This window comes from Capsicum annuum, chromosome 6, assembly GCF_002878395.1.
Source record: "Capsicum annuum cultivar UCD-10X-F1 chromosome 6, UCD10Xv1.1, whole genome shotgun sequence".
NCBI classification, from domain to species: domain Eukaryota; kingdom Viridiplantae; phylum Streptophyta; class Magnoliopsida; order Solanales; family Solanaceae; genus Capsicum; species Capsicum annuum.
In genome coordinates, this window is record NC_061116.1 from 15,086,712 (window position 1) to 15,105,328 (window position 18,617).

The window sequence follows — 18,617 nt, forward strand, 5'->3', positions numbered from 1 at the left end:
TTGAAACTGATTGGTCTATCATGCTTTATGCATGCATATATTTTGTCCTTTATGGACACAAAATAGAAGCACACTTGCAGCTTAAATATGAGATGCGTTCGGCATTTGACTAGAATTATTTTTTGAATGAGGATCTTATGATAATTCCTAACATACTTCATAGCTGCTTATAATCTCCCCCTTATGTTAGAAAAACTAACATACATCCTTCATATTCTTTGAGGAATCCATCTTCATGCATCATGGTATATTCATAAATCGTATGTCGCACATCAGAATTATTAGATGGAATAGTTGGTTCCTTACCTTGAACCAATTGAGAGGGAAAAAATAATCATAATTTATTGGTCTAATGCATACAAGTGTCATTGTATGCAACATATCATATTTCAGACCAACACATGAAGCTTTGTTCTCATTAGTAATGGTTTAGCTATTTATCGAAGGCATTCAATGTCAAGCCATCATCATCAAGATGAATTGTCTTGATTATACAATCTGAAAATTATGTTCTTAACTCAATTTTATGAGCAAACAACTTTATGAATGTCAAACTGCAGGTTGACAATGAATGTACATGTGATCATCTTATTGATGCATCTTTTCAACATATTACATGATAGGTGAACGGACCCATATTCACCTTTTATATTTTTCAGATTTTGAGGGATCAAATCCCAATATTAGTTGGTCCAACCAACTTGTCATGAGAACAAGCAACATAAACAATTCTTGAAGAATCTTCTATTTCTTGAACATATTTCTAATACTCAATATGTACATTTTTGAAATGTAGCAATCGTTCATGTCAATTTATGAACTTTTATACTAGTAAACTCCAAATTTACCATGACATGTGTCTTTTTACTTTTAGTAAACATGAATAAATTTTAGAATTTACTACTTCAGAAGTAGATTTCAAAATAACTCTTCTCGATTATTTTGTCTCTTTCGGAAGTGAGTTATGATACCACCACAATCAAGTGCACGTTTGTATTGAAACAATCAATATTCTCATTCCCCAGGAGTGGAATATAATCGTTCCTTAAATCTATCAAATTTTGATAGCTTATAATCTCTTTCGTGATATTGCTACTTCAGGAGCAAATTGAGGCATACATATGGTTTTAGAGAAATTTTCTCTTACATATCTTTAATTATAATCACAAGTATGTGAAAATATCATCACTTGTCTTCTTTAAGACATGCACTGCTACTGCATTCACTTTAAGAATGGAGCAAGTTGTCAACTTTCAGATTCATCATACATTACTACCATATTTACTTCATGGAGCATATCAATGGGATATCGTGATTTTTCATCAAATATTGCCTTAGTCATCATAATATAATCAATATGGTGTATTGAGACAATTCAAACTCAATATCTTATCCATATAAAGACATCTTAGGCATAAATCAATGGGACTTGAACCCAACATATTATCATCCCTTTTGATAATATTATTCTTGAGGAATAAATTTAAAACATAAATGGCTTCAAACCAATTATTTTTCCTCAAATCCAACAATAATTATATCATTAGTGAAAGACAAATAACATAAGACAAACATATAATCTTATATGTAATACTGTTTTTTTTAAGAGAGTTATAATCTTTGTTCTGCTTGTAAGTTGTACCAGTATCCCTGTGATTCTTTAATCACTATGTGGTCATTTTTGAAGTTGCTTTTGTTTATAAACAAGCTTCTAACAAAGCAGTCATATAGTCATGTACTATGATGTGTGATGTAATAATTAAGTGCTCAATTTAATGTAAATGTATCTACCAATAATATAACTTTCATTTTTTTTTTTTATCAATTCATTAAGTAGAAAAAAAAATGTACATTGATACCACTAACGTTCAAAATTATTTTGCACGTAATACGCAAATATACGATATGGAACATTGTTATTATTACAAAAACCAGTTGAATTAAAAGAGGTGAAGGATATTTGTACACAACTACAAAAGCGTCTCACATTAAAGAACTAAACAACACATCTCACATTAAAGAACTAAACAACACATACTTTATACTTTCATGTGTATATAGTATTTAATGTTGTATAAATGTTTACGTAATAATCTAACTTTGAAATTACCTTTAGATTTATAATCTCACCTTGTTTGGCAGTGACAGAGCCTCGTGAACAGAATATTATGTAACATGGCTCACGTTTAAGTAAATCTAAAAGGCAAAAAGGCACATATCGCATATTTCATTCGACCCATTCAATTTTTTCTAACAAGAACTTATTGTGGTATTACACATACATGAGTTTGATAGCAAATAATCTCAATTGGTTAGAGACTTGTGCTGATAATGTGTTATAAAATAACTGAGAACAAAGAAGAATAGAGAGTATAAAGAGAGTAATTCTTATTTCTCTTGAGAGATAGAGGATCCTTGAGGAGTGATTTACAATGAAGGTAGTGTTAGGTTGTGGAGCCTGATTAATATGTTGCGAAGCCCCCCACCCGAAGGTGGGGTCCGCCTCGAACCAAATTTTAGGTTGTACCTTTTATCCTCATTCTCTGTGTGATTATACATACTCCAAGTCATTAATATAAATAGTCCATCCGCCGTGGAGGTTACCCACGAGTGTTACCACGAAATTACCTCTCTCTCTCTCCTTAAGAACTCTCTCTAGTTTTCTTCATCCTCTTCATAGATTTAGTGTGTGTGAACTGTTAATCAATCCTAACAACTGATATCAAAGCTTGGGAGATTCATCACGATCATTGACGATGGAAGGATCGAAGTTTGGAATCGAGAAGTTTGATGGCTCCAATTTTGGTTTCTGGAAGATGCAGATCGAAGACTATCTGTACCAGAAAGATCTTCACGAACCCTTGACCGGGGTGAAGCTGGAGTCCATGAAGGAGGAGAACTGCAAACTCAAGGATCGGCAGGCTCTAGGGCTGATCCGATTGACTTTGTTGAGAAACGTGGTGTTCAACATCGTCAAGGAGGAAACCACGTCTGATCTGTTGAAGGCATTATCAAATATGTACGAAAAACCATCTGTGATGAACAAGGTATATTTGATGCGTAGATTGTTCAATTTACAGATGTCTGAGAATGGATCTGTTGCTAATCATATAAATGAGTTCAATATGATTGTTAGTCAACTATGTTCTGCGGATATTAATTTCAAAGATGAAATTAAAGCACTGATTTTGATGTCATCTCTACCCGAGTCTTGGGATACTGTTGTTGCTGCGATTAGCAGTTCCTGTGGATCTGAGAAACTAAAGTTTGATGAAATCCGAGATGTTCTTAGCGAAAGCATTCGCAAACGAGAAATTGGGGAATCATCTGGTAGTGCTCTCAATGTTGATCGAAGGGGGAGAGACCAATCGAGGGGTCAGAATACACATGACAGATCAAAATCGAAGAATCGTGAAAAATCTCCACAAAAATCCAACATGACATATTGGAATTGTGGAGAGAAAGGACACTTTCGAACAGAGTGCAAGAAACCCAAGAAGAAGAATCGAAAATCTAGAGATAATAATGATTTTGTTAATTCAGCAGAAGACATTGGGGATGCTCTAATCCTTAGTGTGGACAGCTCGGTTGAATCCTAGATATTGGATTTTGGTGCATCTTTTCATTCATCTCCTAGCAAGGAATTGTTCCAAAACTTTAAGTCTGGAAATTTTGGAAAGGTGTATCTTGCTGACAACAAGCCATTGGCAATTGAAGGAAAGGGGGATGTCTGCATAAAAACTCCAACAGGAAACCAGTGGACATTGGAGGATATCAGATATATTCCTGGTCTCAAGAAGAATCTGATCTCTGTTGATCAGTTGGATAGCACAGGCTACGCAGCAGAGTTTGGGAAAGGTTCGTGGAAGACTGTGAAGGATGCTATAGTTGTAGCACGTGGCACAAAATCTGAAACTTTGTACACTACTGCAGGGTGTATAAACATAATTGTTGTTGCTGAGGGTGCTTTCGATTCATGTCTGTGGCAAAATAGACTTGGACACATAAGTGCCAAAGGAATAAAGATGTTGGCTGCAAAAGGAGCTTTAGAGGGGCAGAAATCTGTTGATATGGGTCTTTGTGAGAGTTGTGTTATGGGTAAACAGAAGCGAGTAAGTTTCACGAAGACTGCGAGAGAGCCGAAGCAAGTACGGCTGGAAATGGTCCATACAGACGTTTGGGGACCATCTCCTGTTTCATCACTTGGTGGATCCAGATTCTATGTCACCTTCATTGATGATTTCAGTAGGAAGGTATGGGTTTACTTCTTGAAACATAAGTCAAATGTGTTTGCTACTTTTAACATGTGGAAAGCTGAAGTCGAAAATCAGAGTGGCTTGAAAATCAAATGCCTGAGGTCTGATAATGAAGGAGAATATGACAAGTCAGAATTCAAATAATTCTGTGCAGCTGAGGGAATCAGATTGATGAGGACAGTTCCCGAGAAAGCAAGACAAAATGAAGTTGCTGAAAGGATGAACAGAACATTGAATGAACGTGCAAGGAGCATGAGGATACACTGTGGGCTGCCTAAGATGTTTTGGGCAGATGCTGTGAGCACAGCTGCATACTTGATCAACAGGGGACCATTAGTTCCTCTGGGGTTCAAGATTCCTGAAGAAGAATAGACAGGAAAAAAACTCAAGTATTCTCACTTGAGAACCTTTGGTTGCACTGCTTATGTTCATGTTGATCCAGAGAAGAGAGATAAGCTTGATGCTAAAGCTATAAAGTGCTACTTTATAGGTTATGGTTCTGACATGTTCAGGTACAGGTTTTGGGATGACAGGGACAAGAAAATCCTAAGACATTGTGATGTGACATTTGATAAAAATGTCTTGTACAAGGACAGAAAGCAAAAGGTTCAAGAAACTACAAAGCAAGTGGGAGTTGAGCTTGAGTTGTCGAAGAGTTCACCCAAAGATGTTGTAGCAGATACTCAATAAACTCCAGAGACTGTCGTTGAGGAACCATAGGTAGAACAAGTGACACCTGAGCAGGCTGATAGAAGATCATCCAGGACCATTAGAGCACCAGATAGGTATTCACCATCATTACATTATCTGTTGCTGACTAATGAAGGGGAACCAGAGTCTGTTGCTAAGGCCCTGCAGGTGGAGGATTCAATCAAGTGGGAGCAAGCCATGGATGTACAAGGACAGAGAGCAAAAGGTTCAAGAAACTACAAAGCAAGTGGGAGTTGAGCTTGAGTTGCCGAAGAGTTCACCCAAAGATGTTGTAGCAGATACTCAACAAACTCCAGAGACTGTCGTTGAGAAACCATAGGTAGAACAAGTGACACCTGAGCAGGCTGATAGAAGATCATCCAGGACCATTAGAGCACCAGATAGGTATTCACCATCATTACATTATCTGTTGCTGACTAATGAAGGGGAACCAGAGTCTGTTGCTAAGGCCCTGCAGGTGGAGGATTCAATCAAGTGGGAGCAAGCCATGGATGATGAGATGAGCTCACTTGAGAAAAATAACACGTGGATGTTGACTGAGTTACCTGCAGGGAAGAGAGCCTTGTTGAATAAGTGGGTGTTCAGAATCAAGGCAGAACCAGATGGCAAAAGAAGGTTCAAGGCTCGGTTGGTAGTTAAAGGATATTCACAAAGGAAAGGTATTGATTATGCTGAAATATTTTCTCTTATTGTGAAATTAACTACTACCCAAATTTTATTGAGTATTGTTGCATCGAAGAATTTGCATCTTGAACAAATGGATGTAAAGACTGCGTTTTTACATGGAGATTTGGACAAGAAAATCTATATGCAGCAGCCAGAGGGGTTTGTAGTTCCAGGCAAGGAACACATGGTCTGCAAGCTCAACAGAAGCTTGTATGGGTTGAAGCAAGCACCTAGATAGTGGTAAAAGAAGTTTGACTCCTTTATAAACAAGAGTGGCTTCTGTAGGAGTGAAAAGGATCAGTGTTGCTACTTCAAGAAATACACTGATTCTTATGTATTTTTACTCTTGTATGTGGATAATATGTTGATTGCAGGATCCAGTACGAAGGAGATAAACTCTCTGAAGGCAAGCCTGTCTTCTGAGTTTGAGATGAAAGATTTAGGTGCAGCGAAGCAGATTCTTGGGATGAAGATTTCTCGGGATAAATCTGCTGGCACTTTGAATCTATTCTAAGAGCAGTACGTCGAGAAGGTGCTGGCCAGATTCAGAGTTAATGATGCTAAACCCAGGACTACTCCATTGGCAAATCACATAAAATTGTCAAAGGAACAGTCACCGAAGACAGCTCAGGAGCGGAAACACATGGCATTTGTTCCGTATGCTTCTGCAGTTGGGAGTCTGATGTATAAAATTGTCAAAGGAGCAGTCACCGAAGACAGCTCAGGAGCGGGAACACATGGCACTTGTTCCGTATGCTTCTGCAGTTGGGAGTCTGATGTATGTTATGGTTTGCACTAGACCTGACATAGCACATGCAGTGGGAGTTGTTAACAGGTACATGAAAACCCCGGGAAAGAGCATTGGGAAGATGTGAAGTGGCTTCTAAGATATCTGAAAGGTACATCCAGTACTTTACTTTGTTTTGGCAATGGTGAAGTGATTCTGCAAGGTTTTGTTAATGCTGATCTTAGTGGGGATGTGGACTTAAGCATAAGCACTTTCGAATACATTTACACCGTAGGTGGTACAACAATAAGTTGGATGTCCAGGCTTCAGAAGTGTGTTGATCTTTCATCTACTGAGGCCGAGTATGTGGCAATAGCTGAAGCTGCAAAGGAGTTGATATGGCTGGCAGATTATCTAGAAGAACTGGGCAAGAAATAGCTTAAGAAGATTCTTTACACAGATAGCCAGAGTGCCATACAGTTGGTGAAGAACTCGATCTATCATCCGAAGACGAAGCATATTAGAAGACGGTACCATTTCACTCATAGGACAGTGGAAGAAGGTGATGTGTTTGGAAAAGATAGAGGGTGCAAAGAATCCAGCAGACATGTTGGCTAAATGTGTGAATGTTGGTAAACTAAGGTTGTGCAAAACCTTAGTTGGCTTTCTGTAGTTGTGTCTACAGATGTTGCGGTGTGGTGAACATATTGATGATGGAGGAATATTTTTTATTGTTTTTGGAGAATGTAATTCTTGGATGACAGAATCAGTCTCCAAGAGGGAGAATTGTTAGGTTGTGGAGCCTGATTAATATGTGACGTACTGTTATATATTAATGTTCACGTGGTGGGGTTCAGGGCGGAAACCCAACCCAAATTTTAGGCTGTAGCTTTTATTCTCATTCTCTGTATAACTGTACATACTCCAAATCATTAATATAAATAGCCCGTCCGCCGTGGAGGTTACCCACGGGTGTTACCACGAAATTATCTCTCTCCTTAAGAACTCTCTCTAGCTAGTTTTCTTCATCCTCTTCATAGATTTAGTGTGTGTGAACTACTAATCGATCCTAACAAGTAGCCCTTCTATTTCTAAGAAAATTTACTCCTAGTTTCTCGCTAAAAGACAGATACTTCAAATCCTGATAGGTATCAACTAAATTTTGATAGACATTCACTATAATGTAAATACATTTATAACAAATCTAACTTTGTTTGATATGTCAAAAGTGACGAGTAAAATAGAAATCTAAGTAGAAAAACTCTCTTCACAGCATAGCTCTGCTATCTTTTACACCAATCCAGTTCTGTGTTTTCTAAGACTTGCTCTCATTTACAATTGCTATGGACAATCTGGTGTTGCTACCTACATTCACTCCAGATATGTGTTGTGATGAGCATGATTTGGCAAAAGATACTTGTGTTTTTTTATTTTCTGAACTTCAAGTCTTTTATATTATGAATAATAGTATGACAATCCACATTCAAGCTTGTCATGTTTTCTCACTATTGTCTTTCAGGAAATATTCGATTACAATGGCCACTCAAACAGTACTAACACCAATTTGAAGAGAAACACAATTGTCCTGCCACTAGCAAGTGAACACATCGTGAGGGAGGTGGGATGAATTTCTCAATTCGTAGGAAGAAGAAATGGTACTTGTTCACACTAAAATACCCAGAGAAATTTAGCTTCAGATGAGAGAAGATTAATACATTCACTAAACAAGGAACAAAAAGACCTTAATCTTTCAGCTTCAGAAATAAACCACAACATATCAATAAAGAAGGGGGGGGGAAAGACATGTATGTATTCATCAATAAAGAGAAACGAGCAAAAAAGAAAAAAGAACACATAAAATACACGCACAGATACTCATACACTATAATGACACAATAGTTGGTTCAAGGGGAGAAATTTATTCCAATAGGTATTTGTTGATTAGGTTTCCACACTTATTGTTTGGTAGAAGTAAAAGATGTAAACTCTTTCGTGTTTGCCCAACTTCTTACAGATAAATGGTGAGTAAATGACACCTTTCCACTACTAATTTCAGACTCCTTACCCCCCCCCCCCCCCCCCAAAACCCCACACAACCCCAAACAAGAAAAAAAAAAAGGAATTACCAATATCATTGTAACAATATACATCCTCTCCAATAAAGATTTACATTAATCTACATAAAACATGTAGCTAATGAAGCGCTTAAAGTTCAGAAATTAGTAAAGCCACAGACCCATGCTAAGCAAATATATTTGCAGAAAATACAGCAACCTGGATCGCATAAGAGATGACCATAACAATGAGCGTATAAGGAATAAATAAATCTTTGCCAGTGAAAGAGGAAACTAAGTAGCACAAAAACTATGCTGAATTGCCCTGTTTTATCTTTCGTAAGAAGCAGGTAAACCAATTCCACCATTGATTCATTCTCTCCTGTTGACAATAAATCAAGGGCTCATCGTAATCCATTAGAACTTTGGGATCAGTTTCGTTTCAAGGAAGAGTAGATGAAATCATTGACAAGTCACATCTTAGCTGTGCACTTTGAAGCACACCAGGTTTGGGAATAACTTAAGCAGCTGATCACGGTTGCGATTCTACATAGTAATGGACCAACAGTAAGACAACAACAACAACAACAGTCCCTGTGTATTCCCACAAAGTGAGGTCTGGGGAGGGTAAAATGTACGCAGTCCATACCACTACCTCCGAGGAAGTAGAGAGGTTGTTTCCGATAGACCCCCGACTCAAGATATAGAATAATATACCAAGATGGACCAACAGTAAGAAAATCATATGAATCTAGGAGAAATATGAGAAAATGTGCAAGGGCATAAGGGAAGAGCAGGACTTCCAGCTGACCAAGTAATAAACTTAGAAAACCTACTGGGCAAACCATATTTAAAGGTTTGGCTTTTAATCGCTAAATAGCATGATCCAGCAGTTTTCCTACTTTATCACATGTGATTTTACAAGAACAACAACAAAAAACCCAGTATATTCCCACATCGTGGGGTTTGGGGATGGTAGAGTGTACGCAGTCCATACCACTACCTCTAAAGAAGTAGAGAGGTTGTTTCCAATAGACCCCCGGCTCAAGGAAACAAAGGACGCACAAAGATTAACGATGTTGTCGCTAGCGTGGTACCGTGTGATAAGAATGTGTCACCAAAGCTTAAAGGCAAGTTCTACATAGTGGTGGTTAGACCTACATAATCATATGGATTAGTGTTGGCCAATCAAGAACACACACGTTCAAAAGATGAAGGTAGCAAAGATGAGGATGCTCAGATGGATGTATGGGAATACTATGAGAGATAGGATAAGGAATGAAGTAGTACAAGGCAAGGTGGGAGTGGCCTCCGCATCGAACAAGAGGAGGTGCTCGGATGCACCAATAAGGAGTGAGGCTAGCTATAACAGATGGCTAAGGCTGACGAAGAACAGGGGAGGTGATTAGACAGGATATGACACATCTTCAGCTTACTTAGGACATGATCCAAGATAGGAAAGTATGGAGGCTGAGGATTAGGGTATAGGTAGCCGAGTGTAGTAGGACCTTTTGTGGTAGAGGCAGGGGGCTAGTCTCCTCTCCTCATCTCCCCATTTTGTAGTATTAGTTGGTATTTAATATAGGATCTTATTCTCCGATTTTACTAGTACATGTTGCTTTATTTGTTCCTTCTTTGATTACTCTTATTTTGAGACTAGGGTACGTACATCCAAACCCCACCTTGTGGGATTATACAGGGTATGGTGATAGCATGGCTGTAGATTCTAAAGATATTATGTACCTTTATATTGATGCACCCATTTACATCAAGGGTTTTAAGTGTATTTGAGCAGAAGCTAGAAAGCACCTCCAAGCACCTGTCAGAGACCCCAAGTATCCCAAACAAACTGCAGTAACAACATATAAAGAAATTAAATAAAATATAGCAGTCAGTTCACTGGAAGGTCACGTATTAAGTCATTACAAAAATAGTCCACCAGTTCATTAATGAAATTGCAAATAAATCTGCAGTCAATAGGAATCAGCTATACAATGTTTTATAACTGCTTAAGCCGGAGGCCCAATGACTACAACAAACCTTGGGAATATCCAAATATATCTGTCTCAATTAGTTCATAGAATAGGATACTTGTCAATTTTGTGGAGATGTTGAAGTAATTTAGCATAGGTTACTTTGGTCTTCCTATTTTAGTGATAATACTGGGTCCAAATTCACCTTAGTAAGGCAAGAGACCTGCAGCCTTGAGCAATTGCTATGACCCCAACATCACTGACTTGTACACACCTGTCAATGTGAATATATATATATACATATACATATATATATATATATATATATATATATATATATATATAAATATATATATATCAGTCCAATAACAAGCAATTGTATCTCCTTTTGCTCCCGGAGAAAATGAAAACATACTTAGTTACATACCATGTCAAATTGAGAGAGACCAGGTTTTTGCACATCGCTATACAAGAAAGTCCATCATCCGTCAGATTCTGAAAAAGAACTTGGGTTAATAGCAATGTCACTTTTAACAGTTTCGATATTGCACAAAGCAATAGCATAACCTATGAAAAACAGTTCAAGAAAATGCTGAAGATTATACCTGAGCACCACAGAGATCCAGGAATCTAAGATGAGGCAAACGAGATATCATCTTATAAGCTTCATCCGTTAAGCTGCAAGAAAGGAAACAGCTTGCCTGAGTCTCAAACATAAGCAAATTTTTGGTATTCATTTGAGTGGTAGAAAAGGTGCATTCGCACACAATATGAAATAAATGGAACATATTTTTTGACAGTTATATTATAATGAAACAAGTGGTTACGTGGAAAGGGCGTAAAGGTTCAAATTCTGAAGAGAAGAGCAGTTCAGCAATATCCGCTGCAAACCAGAATCCGTAATCTTGATGCACCTAATCACATCTAACAAAATCAGTACAATAAAGAACACATAATCGTAGCTATTACTTCTCAAAAGTCAAAAGGGTTGTAAAGACCAAACAATCAGAAAATACTCTTTTTTTGGAAACTGAACGATTATAGAAACTCTCTCAAATACCCAATAATAAGTACCTTTCTTAGATAAAGGGAGACTTATATTAGATCATCACCCCTACAACCGACAGAAAAATGAGCTAAAAGACCCTCTCAAGTCTTTCATTAAATAAATGTGACAAGTGGGTCCCACAATATTATTAAGTTAAAAAAGATAAAGTCGTTTAAACAACTGGGACAGTTGTACTGCATTAGTTGTCCCAACAATTATCAAAGTTGTCCAACAACTTTGCACATTTGTCAAATAACTTTGCAAAGGTGTCGAATAACTTTGATGGTTGTTGAGACAACTTCTATAGTTGTTGAGACAACCTTTTTAGGAATTCGGAACCAAAATAAGCCAAGTTATGAATAAAGTGACCAAAATAGGTCACCTATTTAATAAGTTACCAAAATAGGTTAAACATAATAAATTATTACGTTTTTCATTTTTTTCTTAACGGTCAACTAATGGAGTTGACTTTTTGTAAAACGTAATAAATTATTATGTTTTACAAATTTTTTTTATAAAATGTAATAAGGTATTTCGTTTTATCAAAAAAAATATAAAACGTAACAAATTGTTACGACTTACACGAAACTCTAAAAAAAATTAATCAGTGTTTTGTCACATCACCGCTTTTATGTCTACTTTTCCTGAAAACTGACGAATCATAATAAAAACCTACGATTTACACTTTATACCATGGTTCTATAACTATGTGGAAGTCACTTCTACAGGAGCCCACAAACGATGCAGCCAACAACTGTTCAATGTGGATCAGTGGCTTAGCACCGATCGTTCACCGTATCAGCTCTCGGCCACCATGAACAACTGTAGGCGTATGTCCGATGAGCAACAGCCCCTTTACGATTCGAAATCAAATCATGTTGTTGATGTTATTTGATGGCCTCGAATTCCTTCTCTTTCTCAATTTTATTAGTAATGCACCGTGAAAATTTCAATAATTTATCCGATCATTTGTGTTGGCCATTGTGGACAAGGCATGATTTACTGTAATTGAAATGGAAAGTTCTTCAAATCAATGATCTTTTGAAGAATTGTTACACGAAAAGATTTCCTACTGCAGGTATAAAAATGTAATCAATAACACTAATCAAACTTACCAGTAAAAAAAAGAAACAAATGGCTTAATATAATGCCATGTTAGTTGGTGGAGGGTATAAACTGTAAATCGTAGGTTTTATTACGATTTATCAGTTTTCAGAAAAAGTAGACATAAAAGAGGTGATGTGACAAACACTGATTAATTTTTTTAAAATTTTCGTATAAGTCATAACAATTTGTTACGTTTTATATTTTTTTAATAAAACGTAATAAATTATTACATTTTACAAAAAAAAATTATAAAACGTAATAATTTATTATGTTTTATCAAAAAGTCAACTCTGTTAGTTGACCGTTAAGAAAAAAGTGAAAAACGTAATAATTTATTATGTTTAGCCTATTTTGGTAACTTATTAAATAGGTGGCCTATTTTGGTCACTTTATTCATAACTTGACTTATTGGGTTCCGAGTTGTTGAGCAAAAATGTTAAAAGAAAAACTACATTTCTTTTGTCCTTTTTACCTAATTTTTAAAACTTGAAGGAACCCCCACTTAATTGACAAACTTATTTGTCCCTTTTAATTCAAAGTCCCACAGACAACGGCCTAAAGCCAAGAAAGGTGCAACACCCCGAAAACCCAAATTAAGAGTAGAACAATGCTTCAAGTACATGTAGAATCAAACATCATGTTTTGGTAGTATGAGAAATGATTTAGACATGTATTAACGCCTCAAGTAACACCTAGCTCAAAGCCAAGTTGAAACCTCCCTTAACAATTGATTTCTTGTGAAGAATCTTGCTATAGTCAACATCAAACAAGCATAACTCCTAAGTTCTGAAGTATTTTTTTTAGCTCAAGACCCACCAAATGATAGATATTTAAGTTATCTTTCCAGCGCATCCAATTGCGCGTTAATACGGTATTGGAGAAAAAAATTATGGTCATTTTACTGAAGCACTATCAAAGTTGTCAGTGACAACGAATCAGACACAACGAGTCGTCAGGTCACCCTATGAGTCGTAGGGTGACTCGTGGTCAACACAGAGGATAGCAAAATTCAAGTCCTAGGCGACAACTAAAGCCACAACTCGTAGCCAGACGCTACGAGACGTCACGTGAGTCGGCGGGATTGATTCTAGCAACTTTTCAGATGATTTTAAAAGGGTAGTTTGGCCTTTTCCCACTCGTTTAACCCCAAAACTACGCCGTTTAAGCTATTCCAAGGCTGGTCATTAAGTTTAATACTACCCTGAGCCTCTCACTCACTCAAAAAAATCTGACACTTAGAGAGAAGACCAGAAATGAGGCAATTTCTCTTCTCCAAGGCATAACCGGGGTTCATTTCTTCAAGCTCCAAATTCAAGGGTTTCACCTCGGTTTTCATCTCCAGGTATGTGGGATTCATCAATGGGTTTTCTTTCACCCATTGAGTCCCAAAGTTAACTCAATTCCTCAAGTTTAATTCACCCTTCAAGCTTAGGTTTCCATGAAAAGTGTGAATTCCTTTAGTTTTCAGTTTCTTGCTTTGACTAAACCATGAATATATGTTTTCCCATAAATTTGAGCATCTTTCCATACTCATCACTATGAACTATCATCATATTGGTACATTCTTGATTTTGGACTTGAGTTATGAAATTTCTTATTACGTTCAGATTATAAAATTGCCATGATTAGTTGCATTCTTCAGAGATGGCGGATTATGAACACCCGATCACCTAGGATACAATGCATTTTCAATTGAATATTCAGTTCTTCAGTTTTCATCATTTAGAATACTTTCAGATAAAGCACTTATCTTTCAGTTTGAGAATATCATTATCGCTGAGCATTTCAGTATATCAGTTTACTTTCAGTTAGGAGTAATACTTAGCACCAAGAGACAAGGGACCAGATAATTCAAGTCCTAAATTACGTGTCACCGTAAGTTAAAAGAGGTCCTCGCCAGTCGGGAATGTCTCCCTTGCTCCCAATGGGCTCATGAGCGAATTCACGTCAATCATCGTTCGTTCCCTTGGCAAAGGTATAGAACGTCCTCCCAATTTGGGTTACAGGTTGGATTCCATGTTACTCACATGGTCTCTATCGGTTACAGAAACCTCCCATGGTTTAGTCTCAGATCTCGTTTGACCTTGTATCCATTCTATTCAACATCTTATAGCGTTACATGTTTATTACTTGGTCATAGCATCAGTTTACAAATTTCAATCTCATGTTCAAGTCATCATGTCACTTTCAGCATGTTCATCTTATATAGCGTAGTAAATATCTCACATGCTCAATACATTCAAAGTACTGACTGCATACTTTCCTTTGCGCTATATGGTCTTATAATGAACGTTCAGCACCCCGATCGCGATTAGCTTGATCCAGCATTACTTCAGCAGTTGTGTTTGGTTTTGAGGACTAGTTATCAGTATTCATTTGTTTTCTCAATTTCAGTTTCAGACAGTTAGAACTAGTTGGGGGCTTGTCCCAGCAACTCAGCTTACTAGAGGCTTTCAGACAGGCAGTAGATGTTCAGCTTTATGTTATGTTAAGGGATTTTCGTTTTGATTTTATCACTGACATTTAGTTTGATTATTTATATATTATTCAGACTTTAGCTTCCGCACACTATTATTCAGTTTATAAAGTATTCATAGTGTTATGCAAGGCCATGGGTTAGCTTGGGGTCACTTGTGATCTAAGCACCGGTTATGACTAAGGGTAGTCTCAAATTGTGACAAACTTGATATCAGAGCACAAGGTTTAAAGTGTCCTAGGGTATCTGAAAGGCGCGTTAAGTAGAGTCTTATGGATGTGAAGCGTGCCACACTTATGAGCGAGTGACTATGAAACGTTTTAGGAAAAGTTTCACCTCTTTCATGCTCATATCGTGCAATAGAGTGTGAACTCTATTAAAACTTTCTTCTAAATATTGTAGAGTTAGACATGGCCGATTTCAATATCATGCTTGGCATGAATTGGCTACAGTCTTGCTATGTCTTACTTGATTGTAGAAAGAGAGTAGTCCAGTTTCAATTTCCAAATGAGACTTATAGATTGAAAGGGTAGTACCTCAGCGCCTATAGGTCGGTTTGTCTCTTACCTTAAGACTAGAAAAATGATTTCAAAAAGGTGCATCTATCATCTTGTTCGGATTAAGGATTCAAAGTCCGAGACCCCAACTCTTGAGTCAGTTCCTGTGTTAAATGAATTTTCAAAAGTGTTTCTTGAATATCTACCCAGAGTTCCTCCCGAACAGGAAATTGATTTCGGAATAGATCTCCATCCAGATACCTAGCCTATCTCAATTCCACCCTACAAAATAGCTCCAGCCGAGGTTAATTGAAAGAGTAGTTGAAAGACCTTTGAGACAAAGGTTGTATCAAGCCTAGCATCTATCCAAGGGGTGCTTCAGCTTTTTTCGTATGCCAAAAAAAAGATTCTCTCAAAATATGCATCGATTATTCAATTGAACAAAGTCACAATCAAGAATAAGTATTTCATTCATAAGATTAATGACTTGTTCGACAAACTTCAGGGTGCCAATGCTTCTCTCAGATAGACCTCAGATCCAGCTATCATCAGCTCGGAGTCGAAGAATGAGACATTTCGAAGATAGCCTTCAAAATTCAATAAGGTCACTTTGAATTTGCTGTTATGTTTTTTGGATTAACGAATGTTCCGGCCATTTTTACGGACTTGATGAACAGGGTGTTCAAGCAGTACTTGGACATGTTTGTCATTGTCTTTATTGATGACATCCTCGTTTATTCTCCTAAGGATGAACATGCAGACCATCCGAGGATGGTTTGGCAGACACTCAAAGATTGTCAGTTTTTCTCTAAGTTCAACAAGTGTGAATTCTGATTGAAATCGGTAGCATTTCTTGGTCATATTATTTCCGATGAGAGCATTCAAGTTGATCTTCAAAAAACTGAAGCAGTTAAGGATTGGCCTAGACCCGTCTCTCCATCAGACATCAAGAGTTTCTTGGGTTTAGATGGTTTATTATAGGTAGTTTGTTAAGGGATTTTCCTCTCTTGCTTCCATATGTCCAGATAGACTCGGAAGAATGTCAAGTTTCAGTGGTTCGATTCTTGCGAGAAGAGTTTTCAAGAGTTGAAGACTCAACTCACCTCCGCTCCAGTTTTAACTCGATTCAGATGGGTTTGTGGTTTATTATGATGCTTCCAGAGTTGGCCTTAGTTGTGTGTTGATGCAACATGGCAATGTTATAAACATATGCCCCTAGACATCTTAAGCCTTATTAGAAAATTACCCGACTCATGATCTTGAGTTGGCAGCAGTGGTTTTCGCCTTAAAGATTTGGAGACATTATCTTTATAGGATTCATGTTGATGTGTTCACGGATCACAAGAGTCTTCAGTATGTGTTCAGTCAGAAAGATCTAAATCTTCGTCAGAGGAGATGGCTAGAGTTGTTGAAGGATTATGATATGAGTGTCTTGTACCACCCGGGTAAAGCCAATGTTGTGGCTGACGCTCTTAGTAGGTTGTCTATGAGAAGTGTTGCTCATATAGAGGATGAGACGAAAGAATTAGTTTGCGAGGTTCACCAGCTTGGGAGTTCGCTTGGTTGATTCTGTCGAAGGTAATATCCTAATTCAGAATGGATCAGAATCTCCGCTGATAGCTGAGGTGATAAAAAAGAAAGATAGTAATCCTATTTTGCTCAAGTTGAAAGAAGCAGTCCAGAGTTAGAAGGTTGAGGTTTTCTCTCAAGGGGAGATGGTGTTCTTCGTTGTCAGGGCAGACTATGCGTTCCAAATGTGGATGATACGAGATAGCGGATGCTAACAGAAGCTCACAACTCACAGTTCTCAGTATTTTATTCATCCAGGACCTACTAAGATGTACCGTGATCTATAGGCAGTCTATTGGAGAAATGGAATGAAGAAGGATATCACAGAATTTGTGGCTATGTGTCCAAATGGCCAGCAGATTAAGGTCGAGCACCAGAGATTTGGTGGTATGCTTCAAGATATCAGTATTCCTACTTGGAAGTGGGAAGTGGTGAATATGGATTTCATTACAGAGTTGCCTCGTACTCGTTGACATCATGATTCTATTTGGGTTATCGTGGACCGAATGACTAAGTCAACCCATTTCTTGTCGGTTAACACTACAGATTCAGCCGAGGATTATGCTAAAATCTATCTTAGAGAGTTGGTGAAATTGCATGGAGTTCCTTTGACCATCATTTCAAATAGGGGTTCATAGTTTACCTCCCAGTTCTGGAAGACTTTTCAAAAGGGTCTTGGTACCCAAGTTCATTTTAGTATATGGCTTTTCATCCGCAGACAGATGGTCAGGCAGAAATAAGGCTGGCAACGGAACCGAAAAATTCCGTTCCGGTCTGTTTACTCCATTTCCGGTGACGTTCCGGTACCGGTTGGTACCGGTATACCGGTACCCAATGGTCCAGAATACGGTATCGGTGAGAACCATCCAAAAATTTTGGTAATTCCGATTCCGGTTCGGCGACGTGAAGACTGAAGACCTTTACTATTTTTTTTTCTTTTTTTTTTTGTCATTTGGAATTTTGGATTTTGGAACTAGACTGGTTGGCACTTGGCAGCAAGGGCTCTTTTAAATAATTAAAAATATTATATTAACTTAAACTTAAGTTAATATAATAACTTAAACTTATTAATATTATATTAACTTATCATATAAATTATATAAGTTAATATATATATAATTTAAATTAAAAAGAAAAAAAACTGTCAAGAACTGTACATAACGTTACCAGCTTCGGAAATTCCGGTATCGTTCCGATCTGAACCGGTTCCACACCAATAACCAACGGACTGGTGCGTTGGAAGCAAAAAATCCGGTATTCCGGTTCCGGTAACACCGGTTTCGGCGACAAATTTGGTAAGGCAGTTCCGGTACCGGTTCCGGTTCCGATTCCGGTCAAATTGATCCGGAGGTACCGGTTTCGGTTCGTTGCCAGCCTTAGGCAGAGAGGACCATTCAGACTAGAGGATATGTTGAGAGCATGCGTGATAGACTTCAAGGGTAGTTGGGATGACCATTTGCCTTTGATCAAGTCTGCTTATAATAACAGTTATCACTCCAATATTCAAATGGCCTTATTCGAAGCACTTTATGG

At 37.6% G+C, this 18,617-nt stretch overlaps 1 protein-coding gene across 5 annotated transcripts in view; it reads right to left on the minus strand.

Annotated features, from left to right (window-relative positions):
* LOC107873525 (F-box protein At3g58530) overlaps nucleotides 1-18,617 on the minus strand; it is a 38,657-nt gene that overhangs the window by 6,153 nt on the left and 13,887 nt on the right. The window contains exons 7-12 of one of the 5 annotated variants that reach the window (XM_016720393.2): nucleotides 11,215-11,301; nucleotides 10,993-11,065; nucleotides 10,815-10,882; nucleotides 10,593-10,661; nucleotides 10,158-10,263; nucleotides 8,495-8,960 (exon numbers count right to left, since the gene is read on the minus strand). In XM_016720393.2, the coding sequence (XP_016575879.1) occupies nucleotides 8,895-8,960; nucleotides 10,158-10,263; nucleotides 10,593-10,661; nucleotides 10,815-10,882; nucleotides 10,993-11,065; nucleotides 11,215-11,301 (469 nt within the window). In that variant the 3' untranslated portion in view covers nucleotides 8,495-8,894. Of the gene's footprint in view, nucleotides 1-8,494; nucleotides 8,961-10,157; nucleotides 10,264-10,592; nucleotides 10,662-10,814; nucleotides 10,883-10,992; nucleotides 11,066-11,214; nucleotides 11,302-18,617 lie in introns of those variants that run through there. The other 4 variants (XM_047414654.1, XM_047414653.1, XM_047414655.1 and 1 more) reach the window with 4 other exon arrangements.